This window comes from Melanotaenia boesemani, chromosome 17 (genome assembly GCF_017639745.1).
Source record: "Melanotaenia boesemani isolate fMelBoe1 chromosome 17, fMelBoe1.pri, whole genome shotgun sequence".
In the NCBI taxonomy this organism is placed as follows: Eukaryota; Metazoa; Chordata; class Actinopteri; order Atheriniformes; family Melanotaeniidae; genus Melanotaenia; species Melanotaenia boesemani.
This window is the reverse complement of record NC_055698.1, coordinates 14,548,362-14,575,311: the sequence shown is the minus strand read 5'-3', so window position 1 is coordinate 14,575,311 and position 26,950 is coordinate 14,548,362. Positions and strand designations below refer to the sequence as shown.

The window sequence follows — 26,950 nt, the reverse complement described above, 5'->3', positions numbered from 1 at the left end:
CATGATTTGGACACATTTTTGAATTATTCTGAGCAAACAATCTGTGAGCTGAAACTGCCAAGTGGTCTCAGGTGTGCGGTCACTGCTTATTAGAAAATCACTGAAGCGCGTCGCAGCCAATCAAAGCTGAGAAGCAGAAAATTAGTATCCTGAGCGTCAGTTAACCATAGTAACCACTAGATGGCGCAGAAACACTGCGGTCGCAAGCCGCTGGTCCATGGGTAAGGTGCGCTCTCTGCGGCCCCCGATGGAGCCAGCGGATTACAAACTCCTGTTAAGTGGCGCACCGTTCTCCTCCTCCCATCTTTCACCCAGAGTAAACCCAGGCGTGCGGAGCGCATCCTCACCGTGCTCCAACACTGTCAGCACCAAAGCGGCCGGGCTCTGCATTATAGGGGAGCGATTGAGTCGGAACAAAGAGGCAAGAGTGAGATGGGTCCGGAGGTGGTTAGGTATCCGTGATTATCAAGTGAACGGCGGTGAAGTTCTTCGGCTCCGCTCGGATCTTTTCCCCAGGACGCTGAGGTGAGTTTTTTATTTATATATTTAATTTATTTTTTCACTCTCTCTGCAGGAGATAGAAACAGCCTAAATGCTGACTGGGTGGTAATATTCTGTTTTTGCCCAGAACTGTTTTCTGTATGGTCCTGCAAGTAGTTCACATAGCTTAGTATGTAAACATGCAGCTTTACAGACCTGGCAGAGACTATTTTAGATCATTGTTAGACAGCTTGTATGACTTTGTGATGCATGATTAATTCTGGACAACAAAACACGAAAGGAAATTACTAATTTTATTACCAGTTTATAAAATATTATTTCAAAGCAATCCACTGGGACTTTAATATACTGGAAAGCATGTTGAAGGCTACTCTGAAAGCTTCTACTTTAATTTAATTCTCCTGCAAATATGACAAGATCAGCTATTAAGATCCACTTTATTCTCCATCCCTCTTTATTTTCTGCTGCAGCTTTGTCTCTTTCTTTCTCACTTGCTGGCCTTTCTTTAGTTCTTTCTCTGATTCAAGTCTTATCTTCCTGACTCTCCCTGCTCATCCCTCCATGTCAGCTTTAATAACAGGGAAAGTTCACAGATCCACGCAAGTTCCCTTTGGATATTCTTCCTTCTTTTTTGCGTCCCAGACGCCTTTTATGTGCCCACTCTTTCATGGTTGATATTACATATATGGCAGCATGAAATGCCACATGACTCTTTAAGATGAAACATATGTGAGGGAGTAGTGTCTGATAATCAATATGTGACAGATCAGTTACAGTAAGAGTTATGGACCTTCCTGTGACTGAATCTGTAATGGCAAATCTGTCACAGTCACTGTTGCACATATGTGAAGGTGAATGGTCACAGCCACACATACAAACACACACAGAGTCAAGGGTCAAGCCAGTCGAACTCTAGTGATTGTCACAGTGTGAGGAAAATGAGCTGAAAGTGAAGAGCTGTGGAACGGTTCAGGCTCCACTCGGCAATCAGTGGCTGCTATTCTGGAATTCAATTAGGAATTACAGGAAAAAGCTCAGCCCGTCCTTATGCTATGCTCCCCCTTTTCGATGGCAGTCTAAAAAACTTATACACTTAAAATAAAGATTATTCTCCTATATTTCTTTTTTTGTCAAATGTTTGAAAAGTAGCAACACTAAGCCTTGATTAGAGTGTTAGTGAAGGTGGTCTTAAGATATAAAACACAACAACAAAAATGAATACAAATAATAATACCATTTTTAACAGAAACATTTGAGAAAAGTTGACAAAATCTCAGAAATTAATCTGTTTTGTTGTAGTGTTTCCATATTTTTCCATCTCTTGTTTATTGTTGTGTCCTCTGAAATTTAGCTGTGTTTTCTGTTTCCTTTTTTTCTTTGTTTGTTTGTTTGCTTCCTGGTGTTTCTGGTCTTAATCATGCACATTTCTGAAATGCTGTGTTTTCTGTTCAGAATCAGAATCATAATCAGAATAGCCTTAATTGTCATTGTACACACTATAGGTGCTCGGCATGAAAACCATGTGAAACTCAAGATATATAAAACAGGAATAAATATTATCTGATAAATAATATATAAATGAGGGTTAAAAGATACTCGGGCTAAAAAATGAACAACAATGGCAACAACATGCACCTTGTAAACAGTAAGGCTGCACAGCAGATCCAGATAATGTAAAGTTTTTAACCTGGTTTTTTGTCTTCACCTGTAAACCTTTTAGGTTTTCAGAAATATTTCATTTTCTGTTGTAATATTTCCTTAAATGTTGTCTTATTCTACTTAGTTTTTTAACTTTCTGACATTTTGCTGTTCGTGTGTATTGTCCTGTGGTATTGTGTTCTGGCATTAGTACTTTGGCACATAACTGTAAAAATGATCCAACTGTCAGTTTTTGCAAACCACTGATGCTAGTGCCAGATCATGTGAAGAAGTATGATGGAGAAATTAATTGTCACCTCTGGTAATTTGTAACACATGTGAGAGCTGATGCTTTGGTGAGATGCAATGGTAGATTTTGCACACAGTAGCTCTGGCTGTAGAAATCTTCCACATCTCCCTTCACTATCGGTGTCATCTGCTGTCAACCGGAACAGACAGGCATCTGCTGCTCCCCACAGACACACACACACATACACACACGCACACACACATTTATACTAAAATATACTGCCACGCACAGGGACACACATGGAAATGTAACTCTTTGCTGTTCCCACACAGGTCTGTTGTATGTCACATAGCTGCCTTGTGGCTCTGTCAGTGTCTTTCTTACTGTATACAACCCATTCACTGTGCTTAGATAAAAATAATCAGCCACACACTTAAAGCATGAATTATGGAAGATGGAGGGAGAGAGAGAAGCATTCAGGTCAGAGTGAGACCCAATTCCATGAGCTTTGTTCCCTAAGGACGATGCTACTAGACCAGTGCATTAATATTCAGTTGGTACCATCTAGAACAGTGTTTCTCAGTCCTGGTCCTCAGGACCCACTGCCCTGCATGCTTTAGAGGTAACCACACTTTAACAAACCTGAATGAAGTGTATGGGTCATTAACAAGCCTGCAAAGAAATTGTTGAGTTCATCTGAATCATGTATGTTGGAGTAGAAACATATCTAAAACATGTAGAACAGTGAGTCCTGAGGACCTGGATTAGATCTGGAACGTCAGGTCTGTCATTATCCTTTAGTTTGGGTTTAGTTGACATGAGTTCACCAAATGACTCAACCCTATGGGCCGGGAAACTTTATCCATAAAGTTTGCACAATATATATGTACATGTTTCCGACCCAAACATAATAATCTTAAGCATATAAATGCTTTAGATGCAGGTTTTGGCTGGTGTAACTGTTAAGGTGCCAGCCTAAAGTAGCTGCGCTGCCTCATTAAGGGCGTCAAAATTTTTACTCAAAGGAATGGTTACATATTTTGGGAGCTACTTTTATTTTTCTTACCCAGAAAACTGATATGAGCTTTGTATATTTCCTTTAAACATGAAGCTGAAACACTGCCATGAACTGGCGACCTGTCCAGGATGTACCCTGCCTCTTGCTGCTAATTGCTAGCCTAGGTTCCAGCTTCCCCATGGCTGGAATAAGCAGTATAGACAATGGATGGATGGATGAACCTGAAATAAGAAGTCAGTTTTGCCTGGATACAGCTCTGTTCAAATGTTAAAACCAGGCCTATCAACACCTCTACAGTCCACTAATTAACACCTTTGTCATTTTTTTACACACATAGATAATGTGAGACTAATATTTTTAACATAACTTGCTAATTGGTGAACTTGAGAGTTGCTGATTGGCTAATTATTCTACCTTTAGACAAAACCAGACAGGTTGCTTCTCTCTGATATACAGTCTTTATATATAAGCTAAACTAAACAGCTTCAGCAAGTAGCTTAAAATTTATAACAGGCAAAAATTAAAATAAATAAAAAAGAAATTGATATTGATCTTCTCACTTAACCTTAGATAACTAATTTAATTGTTTTCATGCCATGAAATAACCCTTGTCAATTGTTCTCATTCCCATTCTCCACATTGGCCACACTGAACCTTGCTGTGAGCTAGAAGGTTCCCCCCCAAGGACAAATTCCCAATTTAACTCAATTACTTCAAGCAGAAGTAAAAGAATATTATCAATGTCAACCAGGACACATAGCCCACTGTCTTGGGTGAAAGTTTTACACCTGATAGCATTACCTGCAAAGACACACCACAGTTAGTGTAACAGTCACAATACACAATCTACTTATTTTGTGACCAGGGTTACAAATAAATCCTTTTCCGTGTACATAGACGCAAAAATAGCGGCATAAATTTATACATTCTTAAAGCATTTCTTGAAACTGTCACAAAATTAATGTTTTGACAAGATATGAAATCCACCAGGAGACACAAGTTAGTCTCCTGTCCAAGCCAGTATTATTTTATGCATAAGTATCCTTTCACTTGCTGTTTAGAGTAGGTATTGAAAATGAATTGGTTGAATTTAGAAAAATGTCATGACTTGCTTAAAATACATTTTCCAACAAATCTGCTTTACATAGCGTCCCAGGGCACCATGGTTGCTCCATCTGCAAAAGACTCAAACTTGGTATAGACACTCACACATACAGACACACAAGTACTTACATGATATGGATAAATAGGTGTAGGCTGTCTCCAAAAATAAAGCATAATTTGTGTCCAGCTGCATGATTGAAATGATTTCTGTTTCGTGCCTATTTCATTGCTTTAACTTGAGACTTGGCTACCAAGTGGGCTGCTAACATCCAATGCAGGTTCAATACACAACAAGGCAATTACTGACAAACAAATTGAAATAATCTTTCAAAGGCCCTGCACACTTTCTTTTCAGGCTGTAGACAGGTGAGGATGTAATGGGAAATTACCTGGTGTACTTTTATACTGACATAAATACTCAAACAGGCGCAGCAAACTAATAGGGAAGGAAAGAAAAGTGTTAAGCTGAAGCTGGACACACCCACGGAGTCCAGAGAACAGGTCTTATTAAGCAAAATAACTGAAAACACCTGTGTTATTGGATGTGAAGAGTTATCCCTGCTAACCCATAAGATATTTTTTATGTTAATATGATAGTGACTATTTATTATGTTCTAACAGCTAGATGCTCTACCAACACATTTCCTTAAGCAACAATAAAGTGTCGTGTGGTTCATCACTTGGTGGAATTGCCTTTATCTTTTGTGGTGTTGTAGCATAATTGAATTATAATTGAATAAATGAAAAGTGGTCGACAGGCTTTATTGTAATGAATTGCATTGTTGTCCCTAAGCCTTACTTTAAAGCAAAAGAAAGAACTCTACATCATCATGGCATAGAAATATATGTGGCACTGATTGAATACTTGAGAATGTCCTATTTATGGACTGTGAACATAATACACTCTGTGGAAACCTGAGGAGAAAGCCAATGATTCTGTCCTGGAGACTCAGCAAAGTTCAACCCATGCTTGTGTGTGCATGCAGATGTTGGTTTATTTGTGTTTTTTTGTATTAATCTGCATGCACATACACTCAAATGAGTGTTTGCACCTAAATGTGGAAGGGCATTTGTATTTATACTGTACGCTACCTGTGTATTTGTGTGCAGTTGGACACTTTGTCTATCAAATACACACAAATGCAGTCCTGACCTTGTCATGACAGTTTCAGTGCTGCTTGCTTAGTCAGGTCCACTGCATCTGCTCCTTTTAAGACGAACAAAACATCTATCTATCTATCTATCTATCTATCTATCTATCTATCTATCTATCTATCTATCTATCTATCTATCTATCTATCTATCTATCTATCTATCTATCTATCTATCTATCTATCTATCTATCTATCTATCTATCTATCTATCTATCTCTCTCTCTCTCTCTCTACAAATAAGCCACTATTTTTCTTTCCCTTTCTTTTCAGTCTTTAACTGTGCGTTCAGCATGAGTAACATCTATGAGTCTGCAGAGGCCACGCTGGGCTTCATCAGCTCTCCATGCCTGACTAAAGTGGAGCTGAGAGTGGCCTGCCGGGGGATCTCGGATCGTGACGCGCTCTCCAAACCTGACCCATGCGTGGTGCTGAAGATGCAGTCGCACGGGCAGTGGTTTGAGGTACAGTAATCAGGGGAGGCGATGAGGCGGGAGGGGATGAGTCTGCTTCTGGTAAATGCATTTCCAGTTAAGAAAGACTATTTCATAATGAGAAAACGAAGCTATAATAACTGGATGGAAGTATGAATTGAGGGTTTATCATTCTGAAGTGTCCTTTCTCATAACACTGATTCACCCATTATGAGATGTTCTGATGTGTGAGTGTGCATGTTTGATGGTGCAATCTTATGTGTGAATGAAGTGTTTGTAGCTCTCTGCTGTGAACGGATGTGTCATTTGAACTACTTTGTGGTGCATTTTTTTTCTTATAGTGAGAATCTACTCATACATCAAACTTTTGGACACTGGTACTGCATATGTAGGCCATTTTATGCTAATTTAAGTATAAAATGAACAATTTCAACACCTTATTACCATGATCAGATGCATAATAAAATATCTACTTTGTTTATCTGCAACAAAAAGTAAAACTCTTCTTTTATTAAAAAAATAAATAAATAAAATAATTTTTCTCAGGAAGATATACTAAAAAAAAGTAGGTTTTCAGCTTTTAAGCTATATTTAGCAGAATCTGGGCCAGGGAATTTCTTACTGCAGGTCCAAAATTACTTCTGTAGGAGATATAACTGTAGTATAGTTACTGAATTAAAATGTGGTAGCAAGAAAGTGGAGAAGTTGAAACACGAATCATTTAAAATTAAAATAGAATATAACATTCTTTAGTAAAATGGATTTAATGACAACAACAACAACTGTTTAGTTGGTAAGTATGGTTTTGTAGATGTTACATACACATTTCCAATCAATTCAGTGAGAGTTCAGAGGTTGGTAGGGCTGAAGAAGTATGACAGAAATTCTGAAATTTGGCTATTATTAAAAAACAACAACAACAAAAAAAACAAACAACAAAACAAAAACAAACAAACAATATAAAAAACAATACATAAAGTACAACTTTAGGATTTTGCAGGATCACAAGAACTTGTGATTTTTACCTGATTATTGTTTCAGGAAAATAAATTTTGTAAAATAAAAACATAAATTAGGATAATAAAGTGAGCCTGCACTGAATGATCCATTTGCATTCATTCAAACTGGCAACACAACAAATTCTTCAAGAGACAACACCTAAAATTACTCAAGCATGCCACTGAATTCATGTTTGACTAAGTGATTGCACTTCATCAAGGAATTTAGCTATCACGCACAGCTGTGATTGTGCTTTGTTGTGATGTGTTTGACTTTTATGAATTATAAATGCTAATTGTCATGCAGGTCAACTGAAATAAAAAAAAAAAAACGTTTGCAGACTGCTTTTTCAAATATCTGTCCAGATGGCCCTCTTACAGAGATGTAGTGGTCTCTTATTAGATCATCAAAATAATTAGAGCCACAGCTCCACGTTTTCCTGAAATTATCAGCAGTTTTAACGCAAATAGGTCTCAAATAGATGGAGAAAGCATCTTCTTTGAGATGAGTAATTTAATGTTCTACATGTACTCCAATTACGTCTGGCACAGGTGGTCTTTCAGGACTTTCTAATGGAAAGTAGACATGCTATCGGAAGAATAGAAAAACCTGGAGAAACCCATGTGAAATAACCTGTCTTCCCTTTAAATATGTAGTTACCACGCTCACTTTCACATGTCTGTGGTGCATCCTCACAAATTCGGCACAGCAGTGACCCATCCAATAGGTGTGCAAATACATAAGTAGATTCACGCATGTAAGCCATTTACACAAACTGTCAAAGCTAGACCACCACCACCACACACACACACACAGACACACAAGTTCTTTTTCCACAGAGGCTCAAGATCAAGTGCTCAGAAAGTAGTGCAACATTAGGCAACTCTGTCTTTTGGGACTCCAAAAAAAGCTGCTTTGTACAGCAGAATGGTGTATGTGTGTGTGTGTGCATGTTCATAAAAGAATAAAGGAGAATATATATGTGTGTGCACTATGATAAGCTGCTTTAAGGGAGTGTGAGAATGGACAATTGCTATCACTGCCCATCAGATTCAGTTTTAATTAGATAATTGTGAGAGAGCACTGTATCAACCGGGTGAGTGTGTATGTTTATGTGCTTAAGCCTTTTTTTGTTGCTTTAATGAGTTGCCAGCCTATTGAAATAAGTGTCAGGAAAAGGACAACATCTGTGTGTAACAGTCTGTTTGTGTACAATTCACTTTAGCGTGCATGAGTATGAATGAACCAAAGGGTTATCAGCAATAAAAAGGCACCCATTCATCACCACCGCGGTGCAGCGGCTCTTGTCAACGCCGTCGCAGACTTATTTGGCTTTCTTATCCTTGCTGTGTCAGGCAGTCAGGGAGCAGAAAAATGTAAGATCAATGTTAGAGCTACAGTCGGATTTCTGTGTAGTCAAACAGCTTGTGTGATTTTAAGGCATCAAGAAAAATCAATGTTTGCAGTTCTCAAGTTGATAAGTGTAAACAATGTGGTAATGGCTATTTGTGGTAATTGCTGCAGTGCTGAAAAGTCTTCAGAGATTCACAATCAATGCACAGTAGCAGTGAGTTTGATGCTGAATGAGATTTTCATACTTGAGTGCACTTTGGAACATAAAGAGCTCAATTTAAAGTAAGACTGACAATAATAAATAGTGCAGAAGCAAAGCAACTTTTTGCACATTATCACGATAATTTTTCCAAAATTCAGTCTTGCCCAAAGTTTAACAAGGAAAATATCAGGGTTTGTTGTTTGTTTTGACATATTTTGATTAAAATCTAAAATAATAAATGCACAAACATGTATGATCACATATTGTATACTAGACAAATGTTTGAATACTCATTCATTGTAGCTGTTAATGGACTTGCCAAGTATATCTGGGATATACACACTCTCTCAATCATATCATTATCAGTTAAACAACCACAAAAAACATATTTGTACTTCTGTATTTCTAAGATAATCCCCTCGAAATAGAAGCTAGGTTTATTTACACTTGATCAGATAGCTCCTTGTTCTTTATAAATGCCAAAGAAAACCCAGAGTTAATCGTGCATGCACATGTGTTTGCAGGTGGACCGTACAGAGGTGATCCGCAGCAGCAGCAGCCCAGTCTTCTCCAAAATCTTCTTGGTGGATTACTATTTTGAGGAGGTCCAGAGGCTCCGATTTGAGCTGCACGACATCAGTTCTGGTAACAATGGCCTCCGAGATGCAGATTTCCTGGGAGCCATGGAGTGTACCTTAGGACAGGTCAGTACATTATATGATTGGTTTGTAAACAGGAAGTACGTATAAAGCATTAGGAAGATAAGGGAAAAATCCCCAAGTGCACATTTTTAAGGCTTTAGCAGTTTGGACTCTTACAAAAAAACAAAACAAAACAAAATCTGAATTTAAACATGATTCATACTCCGTGCTATCTGTTTTTGCTGAGTTCTGCTCAATAAAACAGACTGAATGTGAAAGTGCAGGTCAGGTTTGTCACCCCATCAGACAAGTGGTGCATGTTAGAGTTGTTTTAGTTCACTTCTTCTTAGAGTGAGCTCAGCATAAAAACCAAAAGTGTGTATGATGTGTGAGCATACCTCCACAGATGAATGCATGGAAGGAGCAAATTTATGTGCATCAGTGAGTGCAAAAATAATCAGCAAATGTAATATCAAATGTTGTTTTGTTAGTCAGAGTAGAGCATGCAAGTCTGCTTCAGTTACTTGAATGGAATGTGCACTGAGGTGAGAAATATGCAGTGGAGTAAATAATTCTTTAATAAGGGTCTTGTTTGTCAGAAGCATTGGGTAATATGTACTTTGATTAGTGCAAGAAACTGTGGATCTTTACACTTGAGTTAAGCATAGGTCACTGTCTGCATTTGCACTTTCAGTGTCCTTGATTTTGTATTTACATAAAGCCCTGAGGGTGCTTGAAACTGTTTTCAATGCATTTACATGTGCATATGTTAATCTGTATAGCCTTGCCCACTTAATGGGTTGCTGACGTTTGTGATTGCTGCAATCAATATTTAAAGATTTTCTCTTTTTTTTCCTCCCATAATTCAATATCCAGCAGCTTTTGAAAGAAAATTATCATTGCTTTAGAGCCAATTAAAATGTTTAGTTGGTTGATTTAAAGGAATTACCATCTGATGTCATATTGTAAAAGCAAGGGCAAAGTCCTGCAGCATTAGGATCCAGTCTGGTGTGCCCGGAAGTGGAATGAATTTTCTATTAATTCTAATGGTCATGGATGCTATCAGCAACCTAAAGCTGGAGGATTTTCAATATTTGGAAAAGATGAGATAACGGCCAGAGGAAGAGAATTTTGAAGGCCAGAAAGGTGTCATGAGATGGCATAACAGGATGCTAATATTTTCTCTCGCCATGAGCAGCATCATCTCTCAGTTAATACAGGGAATATTAAAAACACGGCATTGTTTCAGTTAAAAAAGAATTGAAAAGCTGCTGTCTTTTGCATACAAAATGTGTCCATCAGGATTTGAGAAAGTGCTGTAATTGATCTGTTGATAGAAACCACCTCATGAGGTTGACAGCAGAGTGTTTTGCACTGAGGCTATCACAGCCACATATTACAGAGCATACATAAGAAGTGGTCCCTCATGTGCACACGATAGCAACCTATTTGGATTCATAGGTAAAGTGGCACAGCAGAGGGAGGGACCTGCGAGTTGTTTTGCAAGGTTACAAAATTCATCACAGGTAAACATTGCATTTATGCATTTAGACAAGAATTGATGCAACTTATATATCTACCTTTGCTCATGTTTGAAGGACACGTCAATCTAAACTTGAAGATTTGAGTAGGCCATTATTCTTCCACACTCCCTTCAAGTTCTCAATGAAGGTTCTGCACCAGAGTTCTGACATGTTAAATGTTCCAGAGCAGATATGTTTACTGCAGATTTTCTGTAGAGATTTACAGCATTTAACTGAGCAAAAGTCTCTCTTCAGGTTGGCATTCAGTTCAAAAACAGTAAATGTTAATATATGTTAATATACAGACGTGGACAAAATTGTTGGTACCCTTTGGTTAATGAAAGAAAAACTCACAATGGTCACAGAAATAACTTGAATCTGACAAAAGTAATAATAAATAAAAATTCTATGAAATTTAACCAATGAAAATCAGGCACTGCTTTTCAACCATGTTTCAACAGAATTATTTAAAAAAATAAACTCATGAAACAGGCCTGGACAAAAATGATGGTACCCCTACAAAAGACTGAAAATAATGTGACCAAAGGGACGTGTTAATCCAAGGTGTGTCCACTAATTAGCATTACAGGTGTCTACGATCTTGTAACCAGTCAATGGGCCTATATATAAGCTACAGGTAGTCACTGTGCTGTTTGGTGACATGGTGTGTACCACACTCAATATGGACCAGAGGAAGCAAAGGAAAGAGTTGTTCTTTCATTAACCGAAGGGTACCAACAATTTTGTCCATGAGTGTATGTGTATATATATATATATATATATATATATATATATATATACTTATATAATATGTATTATAAGTAACTGAATATATTTAATATCTGTAATTTTCCATTATATATAGAATATTAGCTATTAAAAATTGTTCCATTCTGTTTTGAACATTTTAGTCTAAGCTTTATTTGGAAACAGGGCTTTAAAAACACAGACGGTGGATTTCCTCTGCGGCACTCAGGTGGTTTAATAATAATTATTTAGTTTTGAAGATATTTCGTTTTCCTGCACTTTTATAGAACTAATCTTACAATGAAACATTTTTCAACATGTACCAGATTTTTTATTTATCAAACGTAGCACCCAGAACATTTAATTGGAATAAGGAGGAATAAAATTGGATGGATGGAAAATTAACCACAAAAATACACAAATACTAAATACAAATTAGTTACATACATGCATTCATTTGGGTTTTTGAAATCCCTTTTTTGTTGAAACCCTTGTGCAAACTGTAGGCTTTACTCTTTGAATATCAATGTTGATTTTGAAAGCATTACTAGAACCATCAATCCTACTGGGAATGAAGCCTTGTTTCAGCAGCTTGATGTTACAGTTGTTTTAATTCTTTTTTAAGATTTTCCAACTGGAAAGTCATTTCTACCACACAAGTCACAAAGGAAGAAGTTTAGAATAAAAATGCTAAAAGCTGCAAACAGCTGACAACCTATAGTTTTAGCAGGTTAAAGCAGGTATTCCAAGCCAGTGTGAGCTTCATGTGACACTTAAAGACTGAGGTTACTTCACCAAGCAGCTTTCTGTCGGCTTGATGTTGAAAAGCCAAGCAACAGTGGCTGAAAGAGGCCAAGGCCAGCCCTCTAAGTAGTCTGTGTTCCTGTTTGTTTCAGATCGTGTCACAACGGAAACTGACCAAAGCTCTACTCAAACAGGGGAACACTGCTGGAAAGTCTTCCATAATGGTGTGACTCTGCTTCTAAAGTCAGCCCACATGTGTTACAGACACACACACATACGCAAATCACACATACACACTACCTCCTGCACTCAGACACTGAAGATAATTAATTTGATGATGTTGCCTGTTCAGTCTGCTCTGTACCTCATTTCCATCTCATTTTCTCTCACCTCCTTCCTCTGCCTCCCCCCAACCTCCCCTACTTCCTGTATAGGTGACAGCAGAAGAGTTGTCTGGTAACGATGATTATGTTGAACTCTCATTCAGCGCTCGAAAGCTAGACGACAAGGTTTGTACAACTAGGGATTCTCTTTTAAAAATGTTCAAATTGAGGTTTTTTTTTCCCTTAAGTGGTAAGATTGTGTGTACGAATTGCCATTCATGTGTGTTTTTGTGAAGAAGAAGGGCCATGGGATTTGCTGATTAAGTTGCGCAATACACAGGAGTACAATCTGGTATTAGAGAAGGACAGCCAAGACAGGTGGGCACCCCCTCCTCCACAATAAACCCCTTTTATCTCGACAACCCCACCAAACACAGATAACTATATTAATTTTCAGCTTCCACACACACATGCAGGCATGCATGGCCACGCATGACTAATCTAAACAAGTTGCACCCGAGGGGAAAGATGGAAGAGAGCAAGGAAGGAGTGGATAAATGAGAGAGGACAGGAGAAGGATTGTTGCAAGAAACAAAGAAGAAAAGGGAGGGATAAGAGGTGTAAAGTGTATCTGTTAGTTTATGAATAATTTATGGTGATCAAAGGCACATCTAAGGGAATGCTTTAAAAGTATGTTTCTCTCTGAAGGATTTCTTCAGTAAATCAGACCCATTTCTGGAGATTTTCAGAATAAATGATGACGGGACTGAGTCACTAGTGCACAGAACTGAGGTAATCACAGCACATTCACACACATATTTATGTATGAAGTTAACAGTATCGGCTCTAACAGTAATTATCATTCTTGTGTTTGTTTGTTTAATGCATGCAGACAGTGATGAACAACTTGAGCCCAATTTGGAAATCTTTCAAAGTTTCCTTAAACACACTCTGCAGTGGAGACCATGACAGGGAGCTAAAGGTGAGTCGAGGTCTTGAAAAATGATGGCAGCATGATTTTATTTATTCTTAAACATAACCTGCAGCGCTCTTGGGTTGGAAAACCTTGACAGCCACTCTCTACATTACCCAAGTTCCCTCAGTGAGGCACAAAGCTCGTTTAGAGGACCAAGGCCAAAAACCACCTGAATGCCTACGGACGTTTCTTTGCCAAGACGTGTCACTTTTCATGTTACACAAGAAAACAAAACCAAACAAACCAAAACTCCTGTGAAAGCAATAAAACTTAAGAAAAGCATCATATACAGGGGAATGCAAAAGTTTGGGCACCCACACCAAAGTCTCAGATTTTGATCTTTATGGTTTGTATACATGATGCAACACTCAAAACTTTAGAGGTAGCAAAACTTCGTAAGCCTTGTCCCAACTATCAGATGATTTTCTAAGCAGCTGTCTCTTGAAAATGAAAGTAGTTAGGTATCATAAATCATGAGAAGGTTGGTTACAGAGTAATTTCGGGTAGTTTTCCCTTTAGAGTCAAATCAAGATAAATAAAAACCTAGTTTGGACTCCATAAAACAACGATTGAAAAAAATTTATCAGCCTCTGAAGTGGTGTTCCACTGTTCTACAGCCACAGCAGCAGAAATATAACCATCATGGATGAGACAGCAGAGGAACATTTGTGCTGCATTATCACCACAAAATTCATTCAGAAGTTTCAAAAGAATATATGAACAAGCCTTAAGTTTGGAAACAACTCCTGTGGACAGATTAAGTCAATAGGGCATTGCATTTAGTAAAAGAAAAACCTCTCTGACTGGAAATCATGGTGGTGGATTGATCTTGCTTTGGGCTTTTGTTGGCATGGAAAACTGGCAAAGGGAAGATGGGAAAACTGAAAATGACAAGAAGATGACCTTTAAAACAGGATAAGAATCCTCAGCTTAACCCCAAACTCACACATTTAAGTCTTTTTTCAGGGCCCTCACTCCTTAAATATCACTGAAAACACAGCTCTCAAAACCCAGATCTCAAAAGAGCAGTGTATGCAAGACATCCCTAGACTCTCCCAGACCTGCTTTTTGCAGGAAGAAAATCCCCCACATAAGAGCTGAAAGAAGCTTAGTTTGCTCCAAAAAGTGTTTACAAGCTGTCATACTTGCCAGAGGGGGTCTTACTAAACCTACAAAACCGAAGCCATTTTTTAAATCTAAAAACTGTATTAAAAAAAAAGAAATTGAAATAAAAAAAAGTATCTGTGCTCAATTTAGTATTCACTTTTTGAAAATATTTATTGAAACATTTGCCTGGCACTGTGCTGAGAACCATAACATAAATTAAATAATAAAAACAAGTCAGAAATAAGTCTCAGCTCTTTTCATTTTTCCCCTCACAGTCATGAGTTTAGTTCAGGTCATGTATTTTGTTATAATCTTTAAGGAGCTCAGTGGTCATTTTCAACTGTCACCTTCCTTTGCCAAAATTATGCGCTTGCATATGTGCATGAGGAAGTGGTGGCTGCACATCAGCTGTGAACAGTTATTCTTCTGATGAATAAACATGAATTTGTTCATTAAATATTCAGAGGCTTCTTAACTCTGCACGGCTCCTGACAGCAGGAGAAAGGGCTCACACACTCACAAACCCACATTCAAGCCACCGGCTAGGTTTCTAGGCTACCTGTTTAAAGCATCAGGGCTACTGCGTAAAATGGGAAGGCAGAGATTTCTATTCAGACCAGAGCTTTCTTTTCACCAGGGTCTTTAACTGACCAATGCATAAATGCATAACCCTCTTCTGCAGTGTCTGGCTGCCTCTTCCTTTGTACTTCTCTCCACCTCTCTACTTTTCCTCCTCGCTCACTCTTCCGTCCGCCTCTCTCCTCTCTCCGTCAGTTAGTATTCACTGAACGGAACAGAGCTTCTTCATTTTTTCATTAGTCTCTAGCACACCTCTCAGCAACTTGAAGTGGAAGCAAGGCTGAGAAATCAAGCGCTCCCTGCTTCATACACAGAAATTGCTGTCAAAAGCACAAATGATCAGACACACATAAATAGAAAGGGCATACACATACATATTTCAGGTGTAGGCTCTAAGCACCTTAAGAGGGAAAGGGAAAATAAGGGGATTACTGCTGCTCTTTGTGTTTAATTAAACGCGGTGGGATTGGTTCTGATAGCTAGTTGCCAGTTTGACCGTAGGCAATAGGGTCACAGCTTTACAGTGAATTTGGCCTATTCACAGCCATTAGACCACTACAAGAAAGATTTAAGATTCTTTTGGGCATCTACATTAACTTTAGTTTACTTTCTAGACTAATATTCTTAGTATGAGAACCCACACTTTGGGAACTTTTGTCACCTTTAGAAAATATCAGACTGATTTTTCTGAAGCATTAAGTTATTGCCCACTGACTCTTACTTGCCTGTAGTCAATTGTCATGTCAAGAAGCTCCTCTGGGAGAAACAATCTATAAGGTCTAAACACTAACACACTCATGAAGCTGGCTCTGAAGCTGCATCCCTCTCAGCACCCTCAGATTAATATTTCACCGCTCCATTGCCCCCCCATCAACACCACCCTATCAATCATTCAGCATGGCATTTCTCTGTGTGCCTGCCTGGGCACGTGTGTGCGTTTAGACAGCTGTGTTGCAGGTCTAACTGAGTGGATCTGTGTGTCTGTTCCTGCACCAGTGTACAGTTTGGGACTGGGACTCCAATGGAAAACACGACTTCATTGGCGAGTTTCAGACCACGTTTAAGGAGATGATGAGGGCAGAGCAGGAGGGCAAGCAGGTAAGAAAATCCAAACTCAATGCCTTGCATCTTTATGTGATGCTTATATAATTAGACCTACCGTGCCCTCTGCACTCCCTTTACACCAGCATTAACATATTTTACGTGTGTGTGTGTGTGTGTGTGTGTGTCTGTACTGCCAGATCCAATGGGAATGCATCAACCCTAAATATCAGATGAAGAAGAAGAATTACAGAAACTCTGGCACTGTTATTCTCAACCATTGCAAGGTGATGTATCACAGTATTGATGTGTCCACAACCTTTTTTTGTTTGAGTGCACTTTGATTTGAATCCTGAACTCATTTTTTAGTTTGTTATTGTGATAAACAATTGTTAAATCTCTAAAAAGTTAGATAATCGCAAAAAATTCAGGACTGGTCTTCTGATTGCTGCTTTTATCTCAGTTATATTCACAAAGAGAAGCAGGAATCAGGGGATTTACTAACTTATTGGATGTCAAGTAACTACTAAATTATTTCAAAATTACACTAACATCTAAACTCAATCTAGAAGTGATGAACATTTTGGTAAAGTTTCATATAATGAACTGAACATAATAAGTGGAGTAGTTTTCATATGTTGGTCTCAAACACACATCCTACAGCTGAAAGTGGTTGGAGACGTCACACATCACCATGACATTAAACCCCCTAATGTATGTTTCCATAAAGACTTTTGCAGCTTGTCAAATGAAAGATTTGAGAACTATGTTTGGTCTAAAGTGTGGAAATGGTCACATGAGTTGTATTTCCCTCCTGCTGCCTGTAGGGATGATGCTTTATAGAGGTCCCCAACCCTGGTCCTCAAGGCCCACTATCTTGCAGGTCTTAGATGTCTTCCTGCTGCAACAAACCTGATTCAGATTAATGGATCATTAGCAGACTTGTGCAGAGCTTGTCAGAGAGCCACTTAATTTTGAATCAGGTGTGTTGCAGCAGGGAGACGTCTAAGACCTGCCAGATAGTGGGCCTTGAGGACCAGGGTTGAGGACTTCTGGTATAGGATGCTGCCATTTGAACAATAGCCTATGGTTGTTTCGATCGAAGTACTTGTAATTGTTTATATTCTTTTTGTTTCCAAATGAAGCACCTTTAAGCTTTTCACATGTGATTTTATACCCTTAAATGACATGCAAAATGTTTAGGATTAGAGCCAAAATTCATGGTAGGGTGTCATGCACCCACTCTAAGTTCACTTGCTAAATCTATTCTTTAAATGCACCACATAGTCCTAACAAACTGGCACATACATGAATGTCTGCAAAATAGCCTGCATGCAACCTATGGTAACGTTAAAACACAAATAAGTTTATGAATAACAGAGTGCCGTGGACATAGAGCTCCTCCTAATGTTGTATCCTCTTGGACAGTCATGCTTAATACATGCTTTGCAGAATATTGTCCAAAAATAGAGGTATTGCATGCATGAATGTAACCCTTTATTTTCCACAGAAACAAGAATTAATTGTTTGACAAAATACACAATACTGAGATTTTATGTTGCTTTCCTATATTTTAACAATATACATGTTCTTTTTCTAAATTTCCAAATCACTCCCTTGCCTCTAAAATATAAAAGAAGAGCAGCATCCTCTGACTTTGCAGACCGGCCTCCCGCTGATGATATTGTTTTTTCTTCCATATCTGATCATGTCTTTGTTGTATTTATCTTATCTTTGCGATCCATGTGAAAAGCCAGATTGCGCCAGCTGTGGAAGCACACCCCCCCTCTGAGACAATAAAATAATAACCCATGAACAATTCATGACCAAAAGCCTGAATTAAAATGATTTCTCCTGACAGATCATCAAAATGTATTCCTTCTTGGATTACATAATGGGAGGCTGCCAGATTCAGTTTACAGTAAGTTTTCTCACATGCAATGTAAATTCCTTGATATTTGCATCAGTGCAACTTTTTGGCAACTTTTCTTGTGCGAGTGTGTAAGTGTGTTTCTCTGTCCCAGGTGGCAATAGACTTTACAGCATCCAATGGAGACCCAAGAAACAGCTGCTCTCTCCATTACATCCACCCCTACCAGCCCAATGAGTATCTCAAAGCACTGGTAGCTGTTGGGGAGATCTGCCAAGACTATGACAGGTAACAACCACTCCATCAATCATCATTCATCTCATGCTGACACACACATCTAAACTCTGTTGCATGCACACTCAATTTTCTCTCCTTGATGATTAAATCCTGTCTGTATAAAGCAATTTATATGAGCTTATTTTGCAAAATGTTTTAAAATCTCATTATAAATCTATACATTTTTGTTATTTTTCTTCCCCACTTCAGTGTTTTTTTTAATGAATCGTGTGTCTCTTTTTCACCAGCGATAAAATGTTTCCTGCATTTGGTTTTGGGGCTCTGATACCACCTGACTTCAAGGTAAGACATGTGAGGATGTGTGTTTACTGAAGCAAAGGTAGTTCTGAATCGTTCAGATTAAGATTTCAGCCATGTTTTGGAGCCTCAGCTTGCTTTTGATCATCATGAAAGCAGAATAGATCTGTCAACCTGTAAATCAGACTTGACATGTTGTGCTGAGCATTCAGTTTGTCGCAGCCATTAAAGGTCCTCTGTTCTCTGTCCTGCCTAAAGGTTTCACATGATTTTGCTGTGAACTTTGATGAGGACAATCCTGAATGTGCTGGTGAGCTATCCTCTTTCAAACTAACATAAACACACTTGACAATGCTCTGAGAGACTTTCACATGCACATTCACACTCCACACAACCAAAACAACCCTGCAATAAGCCGCTGCATGCCTCTCATGTCTCTCCTTCACTGTTAGCTCCATATTTCTCTCTCTGTGTCTTTCCCACTCCTTGGTTTATTCCTTTCACACACAAATACATACGGGAATGCACACACACAAATGCAGCGGGGAGATTTGTCACAATGCTGCAGGATCTATTCCAGACTGTATGATACAGAGGAAAAACAACACTAATCTCTATGTGTGAAATGGGCTTCTGTGCTCTTCTCCCTACATGGCTGCAGTTCCTGCCGCGAAGGTGTGTGTATTTCATTGTGTGTTTGTGTGTACTATGAGTGAATGCTTTTTAAAAGATGCTCAGCAACTATGGAGTACAATTGTAGCAGATGTTTTTGCAAGTACATGACATTTGACTTGATGAAGTCAGCACAATTGAATATTGCATACAGATGTATAGGTAGGTAGACACAAACTGCAAACTAGCAGTGTAAGAGCCTGCATGTATGTGTGTTGCAGGGATCCAAGGTGTGGTAGAGGCCTACCAAAATTGCCTCCCTAAGATCCAGTTGTACGGACCCACCAACATCGCTCCAATCATCCAGAAAGTGGCTTCCTCTGCCTCCGAGGAGATGCACACCAAAGAGGCTATGGTGGGTAATAAAATTCAAAAGAAAGGAAAATAAATAAGAAAGACTGTTTTTGTTTCTTTTGTTATGACTGTTGTTTGGACTGGCAGAGAGGCTGACATCACAGTGGGTAAAATAAGATGAGCAAAATAAAATTAATCAAGAAGAGTTAGGGATATATTTTGTATTAATTTGATTCCAGATATAAATTTTTGAGTATAAATTCTTCTGCCTTAAAGTCCCTCTTTTCTCTCTGCTTCTCTAGTTGATTAGAATGAGTTTTATGTAAATTGGTCTGTGAGAAGAAGCCACTTTTAAAAAATCAAATTCATTAAATATCTATTTCTCATGTCCTCACTTCAACCAACAAAGTTCTCCCCTTTTTATGTCCAACCCTTCACCTTTACCTTCACCCAGGAATACTTCATCTTGCTGATCCTGACGGATGGAGTCATCACTGACATGGCAGACACACGAGAGGCCATTGTACACGCATCTCACCTGCCCATGTCTGTCATCATCGTTGGCGTGGGCAACGCAGACTTTACCGACATGCAGATTCTCGATGGGGATGATGGGATCCTGCGTTCACCCAAGGGCGAGCCTGTCCTCCGTGACATTGTCCAGTTTGTCCCTTTCAAAGACTTCAAACACGTAGGTGGTGACTTGAGTTTTGCAGTAGATGCTGTTAAGATATTTTTGCACTTTGTTACCACCACTCCACATCCATTATAGACAGAATACTTTTACACGTCCATGTTCTCTTTGTGTCTTTTGGCATCAGTTCTTTGACAAAAATTTTGTATGATAGAAAGACATAAGTGCATAAGGAAGAATAGGAGTGGTTGATTTTATGCATGTGTTGCCTTGGTAGCAAAGCTCAGACCGATGTCTTATCCTTTTTCTCTAGAAATTAGATCCATGCCCTTGGATTTAGATGTGAGACTAGATTTTTTTCATATTTACTTTTGTTTTGGATGGGTTTTGACATAAAACTAAATAGCTATATCAGGGTTATCCTTCTAACCACTTTAAACCAATTTTAATGCTCAAGGGTACCTCATTTGCTTCACTGTGACACCAACGGAGTCTTGTATGTCATGAAGTTACTCTGAGGTCAAACTTTTTATAAAGCAAACAACAACTCAACAAAACACAAGAAAACATAAGACCAATAAATTATACAAAAACACACCAGCTCACAAAACACTGCAGTGAAAGCAAGCATCACTGTGTAGATGTCTGTTATTGGGGATGTTGAGGATGGCAGATTGATGGATTTAAGCTGAATCACAGACTAACACTGAAGTGTGAAATGTTGAAACAACAAGGCTTCATATATCTTTCTTACATATCATCACAACTGTTTGGCAAAGTGTGTTCTTCTGGATTTATTTAATTGTTGAACAGATTAAATGTTCTTTATCAGTCCAAGACATGTTTGAACATCACACCAAAATTATTCCAAAGGGAAAGTGGGTTTTGTCTTTTTCCAGGGAGGGGGTAAGCTTACACTGTTATCTGACACCTACAATGTAAAATACATTTCCCAGCTTACTTTTTAACTAACAAATTTTGTATTAATATACCACAACAAATCTCAACTCAACAACATGTAGGAGCTTTAAAATAACACACTGAAGCCCTCCATCAGTAGAGTCTGCAGGTGACTGATCTGCTCATGATCAGCTTTCACTGACAAAGCAAATGCAGCCTCAAAAATGCTGTTCAAAGAGGTGGATTGTCTTCCCTCACTGTAAACCTCATGTTTGAAAGGAGGGGGAACCATGTGCTGTGGAATGTCCATCCTTCTCGCCTTTGCGGCAGAAAAGTATTGAATGTATGTGATGAAGCATTGTAGTCCAACCCTCATATCACTGGAAAAAAAATATATTTTATTGCAATGCGGACCAAGCTCTGGCACTGGTCTCATAGGGACTGGGCAGCTCATACAAGGGGGTCCGTTACTCTATTCTCCCAGACCACCTCCTACAGGAGAACCCCAGGGGACACGGTCGAACACCTTCTCCAAGTCAACAAAGCACATGTAGACTGCTTGAGCAAACTCCCATGCCCCCTCCAAGAACCTGAAGAGGGTGTAGAGCAGGTCCACTGTTCCACGACCGGGACAAAAACCACACTGCTCCCCCACAATCCGAGGTTCAACTATCCAACAGACCCACCTCTCCAGAACCCCTTGATAGACCTTACCAGGGAGGCTGAGAAGTGTGATACCCCTGTTGTTGGAGCACACCCTGTGGTCCCCCTTTTTGAAGAGGGGGACCACCACCCTAGTCTGCCAGTCTATGGGAACTGTCCCCGATCTCCACGTGATGCTGCAGAGGCGTGTCAACCTAAACAGCCCTACAGCATCCAAAGTCTTAAGGAACTCCAGGCCCATGTCCAGACAAGGAAAACCTGGATCCATTGTTTTTAGTCATCATATGGGGTCTATTGAGCCGCACTTTGTCTGGTCCCTCCCATAGAAACTTGTTTGCCATGGGTGTCCCTATCAGGGGCATAAAGCCCACGACAACAGGATCTTCAGAACGTGCAAACTCCTCCACCACGGTAAGGTGGCGGCTCAGGGAGGAGGATTAAATTCTGGAGTAAATTCATCTGCTTAATTTAATAATAACATGACAGAGTTGGTTAGCATTAGTTTCTCTGCACAAAACTTTTTAAAAAGTTATTTTTCAGCAGTGATGTGTTTGTATTCATCTGTTTTTGTGAGCACCAGTTTGGGAGTAAGGGCAGCTTTGGTTCTTACGTTCAGCAGTGACAGTTTTTTGTGTGTGGGCGTAATATGCTCGCTGTGCTCGTCAAAACACATCAGTACTTCACTTTCTTGTTTGTTTGTATGTGCGTGTGTGCCTAAGTTTGTATCACTGTCTCTCAGATGGCATTAATATTTCCTGGCTCTGACCAGATGTGTTTGGCAGGGTTCGTTATGGTGGCTTTGGTCTGTGACAGGTTAGGAAATTAGGCAATTATACCCCACTGAATCAGTAAGAAAAGGAGTTCAAACATGAATTGAATATTTGAAGATAGAAAACTGGACACAGAAGAGAAGAGATGACTAATATGGAGGGATGAGTGAGAGAGACAGCTTACTGTGGTTGTGATGTTGGACTGGGAGGAGGGTCAACGGACAACCATAGCTAAAGATAAAAGGGAACGAGGGAGTGTGTGACAGAGGTGGAGAGGTGATTTTCTGCTCCGTCGTTTCTTTTCAGAAGGGATTAGCAGGACGAAGCTGCTGGGTGACAGGCAGAGAGGGGGATAACAGGTAGATAGGAGCTGAGGAGAGCAGGAGGGAGGGTGGAAATGAGAGGAGGAAGAGTGGGTGAAGAGGTTGGGGTGGAAGCACTTTGATGATGCATTGTCTCAGAGAATTATGTGAGACGGAGTACGACGGACTATCTGACTTTAACTATTCAGAAGTGTGTGTGTGTGTGTGTGTGCGTGTATGTGCGTGTAGTATGGTCATGCATGCAGACAAGTGGCTGGTCTGTATTTGTGTGGTCATAAATGTTCCAAAAGATGAAGCAGGAAATTTCTTTCTTTAGTGTTTAGTGCAAAACTATTCTTTTACTCAAACGCGTAACATCAACACACAAAATAACAAAATATCATAGTAACAACATAGTATGATTTGGTGGGTGGTTAATTAATTCATGAGACAAATACAAACATATCATGACTGTTTAGATCCTGAACTATTTATCAAATTTCCTCACACAGTCCAGCAGATAATCTTATCTTCTCTTATATCTGGGGGATGTAATAGATCGTCCATTCACTGCTTATAACTGCCCTATCTTTTAAAAGGTCTCAACAGACTGGAGTTTTTTTTAGGTGATAATAGGTGAAGTAGTGTAGGGGCCACAAGATTATCGCTTGCATTGCGCACACCTACTCCTTACTACCTGTTACTTAGCATGTATATCTTTGGACTGAAAGGAAGCACTTGCAGAAAAACCACACAGGGACAGCATGTAAATTCCACTCAAACGCGTAACATCAGCTGTCTTGTTCTATGGTTACAGTTTCCATTTCTGTACCTCTGTACTGCCTGCCAAAAAGTAAATAAAAATTAGACTATTGTCTACTAATAACTCATATAGTGCAAGAGAAACTGCAGCAAAATAAGGCTTTAAACATCTTCCTTTTGTGCTATGCAGGGAGCAACATTTTATGCAGAATCTGATAGGAGGAGTATGGATATTATTAATTTTTCTGCTGTGCCATTTATTTTCTGACATGCTAAAAAGAAAATCTCAGTCACAACACCAGAGAACAAAAAGGTAAAAGCAAGAATGTTTTTGAGGTTGTCCGATGAACTTGTCTGATCACATCAGTCTCAGTAGGCTGCACTTTTGGCAGCATCAGGCTCAACAGAAAATTTGAGCTTCTTAGAATCATACAAAGCCAGTGCGGTGTATGTATTTGTGACCTGTCCTCCCATCTCTGCATTTGTATTTGCAGGCCTCCCCGGCTGCCTTGGCTAAAAGCGTTTTGGCAGAGGTCCCTAACCAGGTGGTGGATTACTACAATGCGAAAGGAATAAAACCCAAGTGTGTCTCGGACTACGAGTCCACGAGAACCTTCAGCCCCTGAAAACGGACTGTGCACAGGCATACACATCCCACACATACACACTCTCATAGAAGTATATAACTCTTATTTAAATAAAATTCAAGTACTGTATAATACATATACATGTCCAAAAGCACAAGCAGACATACACAAATATGTACACACAGCAATGCTACTATCAGTAGTCTAGCTCAGAGAATTAGCTTGTCATGGTGAAACAATTTGATCTACTCTATTGATGACTATTGCATGTTTGGCCAAAATGGCATCTCCTGGGAAGTTGTTACTATCTACTGTATATTGAAAAGTATTTCTAGAAATAATAACAGTCTTCTGAACCAGCATGCAGACTCTGACCATAGCCGACTGAAAGAAATGACATTCCTACCTTATTTAGATAACTAGCAAAAACATAGACCAAAAGATCTCTATGGGTGAAAGCCTTAATAAGAGCCTGTTTAGCCCCAAATGCTTAGAATTAGCATTGCAAATATTGTTATGGGAGTGATGGCATTCCGGTTAGTGTCCTGCATAAATGCATGCATAATTGAGCTCCCTTTAATATCCAATCTGCAGTAGTCGCTTGCTAGTTATGAAATAAAGTATCTCTGTCATTTGTGTAGGACTTGGGGTCATCTTGGGAGCTTGGGGTTCTTTTTTAAGGATTTGTTTGTGATTTTACTAAATGGAAATGAATTACTGAATAATTGTAATAATTTCTTTATAATCTTCTTACACTATAAAGAGCTTTGGAAGGTTAGACAAGTGTGTGTGGTAGACACTCATCTGTGAGCTGAAAATAGTTTTTTCTGTATTCTGCATGTTGATAATAATAAAGATACTTTGGGTTTCTCATTTTAGTGTACTGCATTCTTTCTGTGTGTGTGGGTGTATATGTGTGTGTGTGTGTGTGTGTGTGTGTGTGTGTGTGTGTGTGTGTGTGTGTGTGTGTGTGTGTGTGTGTGTGTGTGTGTGTGTGTGTGTGTGTGTGTGTGTGTGTGTGATAGAGAGAGAGAGAGCGAGAGAGAGAGACCCAGGTTTTGTTCATCTTGTGGAACTATGAATTGATGAAAATTGTTAGATTATAAGATTGTGTCTTCTTCATGGGAATTGAAAACAAATTCTGACAATGCCAAATCATTGTGATGCTTATGAGGCTCATGATGCTCCTGGGGTTTTTTGATCTTTAAAATTTAAAAGATAGACAGAAGATCGAAGACATGTAAAAGAAGCTACATGGTATCAAAGATATAAAAGATTATGTTTAATGACCGTAACTTTCATGGCTTCAGCTATGATACCCACAAAGTGCAATAACACTTACAAGGTGAAAACAATACTAAGCTTTATTATATCAGCTGGTACTTATTTAATCTGAAATGCTTTATTTATATGGTTGAACCTTTATGTTGTGGGTACAGTTTTGCATGTGCAAACTATTATTTAAATGTTGCAAATTATGATTTCAACAACTTTTTATGTGCAATTATGTCATATTTATGAATGACCAATAGCATCTCAAACTTTGTCCTCGAGGGTCAATGTTCTGCAAAATTTAAATGTTTGCCTACTTCAACACACCTGGCTCAAATGAATGGATAATTGTTTCGAACTTCACAATAAGATGTTCGATCCATTTGCTTTGCATCAGGTGTGTTGCAGCAGGGGAACATCTAAAACCTTGAGGATCAGTGCTTGAGATTCCTGAGCAATAGTAATGAAGATAAAGAACACGTAGCTTATTGATTGTTTTTTTTTTTCTTTTCTTTTTTTAGCTTCTAAAGGCACATTTTATTTGTATATACAAACTTAAAGTGAAATAATTTATCACACATTTCTGTCTCTCTCATGTACAACCATGCTTCAGTACTGAATGAACTGGAACTCCACAGTGGTTCAAATAATATTCACACTTCCTTTTCACACAAAAATAACACTATCAGTCCACAGACACCTTCATACAGACATTAAAATGCAAGAATAAATTATTTCACCAATCTTCATGCTGTTAATTAGGGCAAACTAAACTTGGGCTGTCTTGAGAGTACTCTCTATACGTGCCTTAATCGTTGACAGATCAGTATTCAGCACATGAACCTCCTGATATCAGCTTCCTATTCAGAGACTACCCCAATCATCAGAGCTATACTGAGAGAGTAAAAAAGGTTCAGTTTCACAGCAGCTGATACACAGCACTTAAAGATTTAATTTTATTCTGTTTTATTCATGTATTTTACCTCTATTTCACTAGTGCATAAATGATAGCCGTTAAGAAAACTGATTAAATGACAGCACCAAGGAATGGAAGTCTTTTAATGGAAATTCCTTCACCCTATTTGTTATTCTTTTAATACACAATAAATAACAATAACATGACAATAATAATAATAATAATAATAATAATAATAATGTTCTTTTTATTTGTGAGTAGTTAAGTTGTCTTCTAATTATAAGTGTACTTTAAATATATTAATATGCACAATAAATAAATAAATAAATAAATAAATAAATAAATAAATAAATAAATAAATAAATAAATAAATAAATAAATAAATAAACCAACCTGCGGAACCCATGGCATTAACCCTAGTGCAACGGAAGTATTTTGTTCAC

The 26,950-nt window shown here is 38.7% G+C and overlaps 1 protein-coding gene across 1 annotated transcript; it reads left to right on the top strand.

Annotated features, from left to right (window-relative positions):
* The first annotated feature begins 233 nt into the window (after positions 1-233).
* Positions 234-25,192, top strand: cpne4b (copine IVb). The gene is made up of 16 exons (XM_041967238.1): positions 234-525; positions 5,936-6,126; positions 9,175-9,354; positions 12,458-12,529; positions 12,740-12,814; positions 13,337-13,420; positions 13,521-13,610; positions 16,287-16,388; positions 16,532-16,618; positions 18,193-18,252; positions 18,356-18,489; positions 18,726-18,780; positions 18,994-19,045; positions 19,629-19,762; positions 20,156-20,392; positions 24,227-25,192. The coding sequence occupies exons 2-16, from the start codon at positions 5,956-5,958 to the stop codon at positions 24,356-24,358; spliced, it is 1,665 nt and encodes a 554-aa protein (XP_041823172.1). The 5' UTR covers positions 234-525; positions 5,936-5,955; the 3' UTR covers positions 24,359-25,192.
* The last annotated feature ends 1,758 nt before the right edge of the window (positions 25,193-26,950 follow it).

Coding starts and splice junctions, on each gene's coding strand:
- cpne4b (XM_041967238.1), top strand. CDS start 5,956: ATGAGTAACATCTATGAGTCTGCAGAGGCCACGCTGGGCTTCATCAGC. Junction 13,611..16,286: donor ACCATGACAGGGAGCTAAAG/GTGAGTCGAGGT, acceptor TTCCTGCACCAG/TGTACAGTTTGGGACTGGGA. Junction 18,781..18,993: donor TGATACCACCTGACTTCAAG/GTAAGACATGTG, acceptor TCCTGCCTAAAG/GTTTCACATGATTTTGCTGT.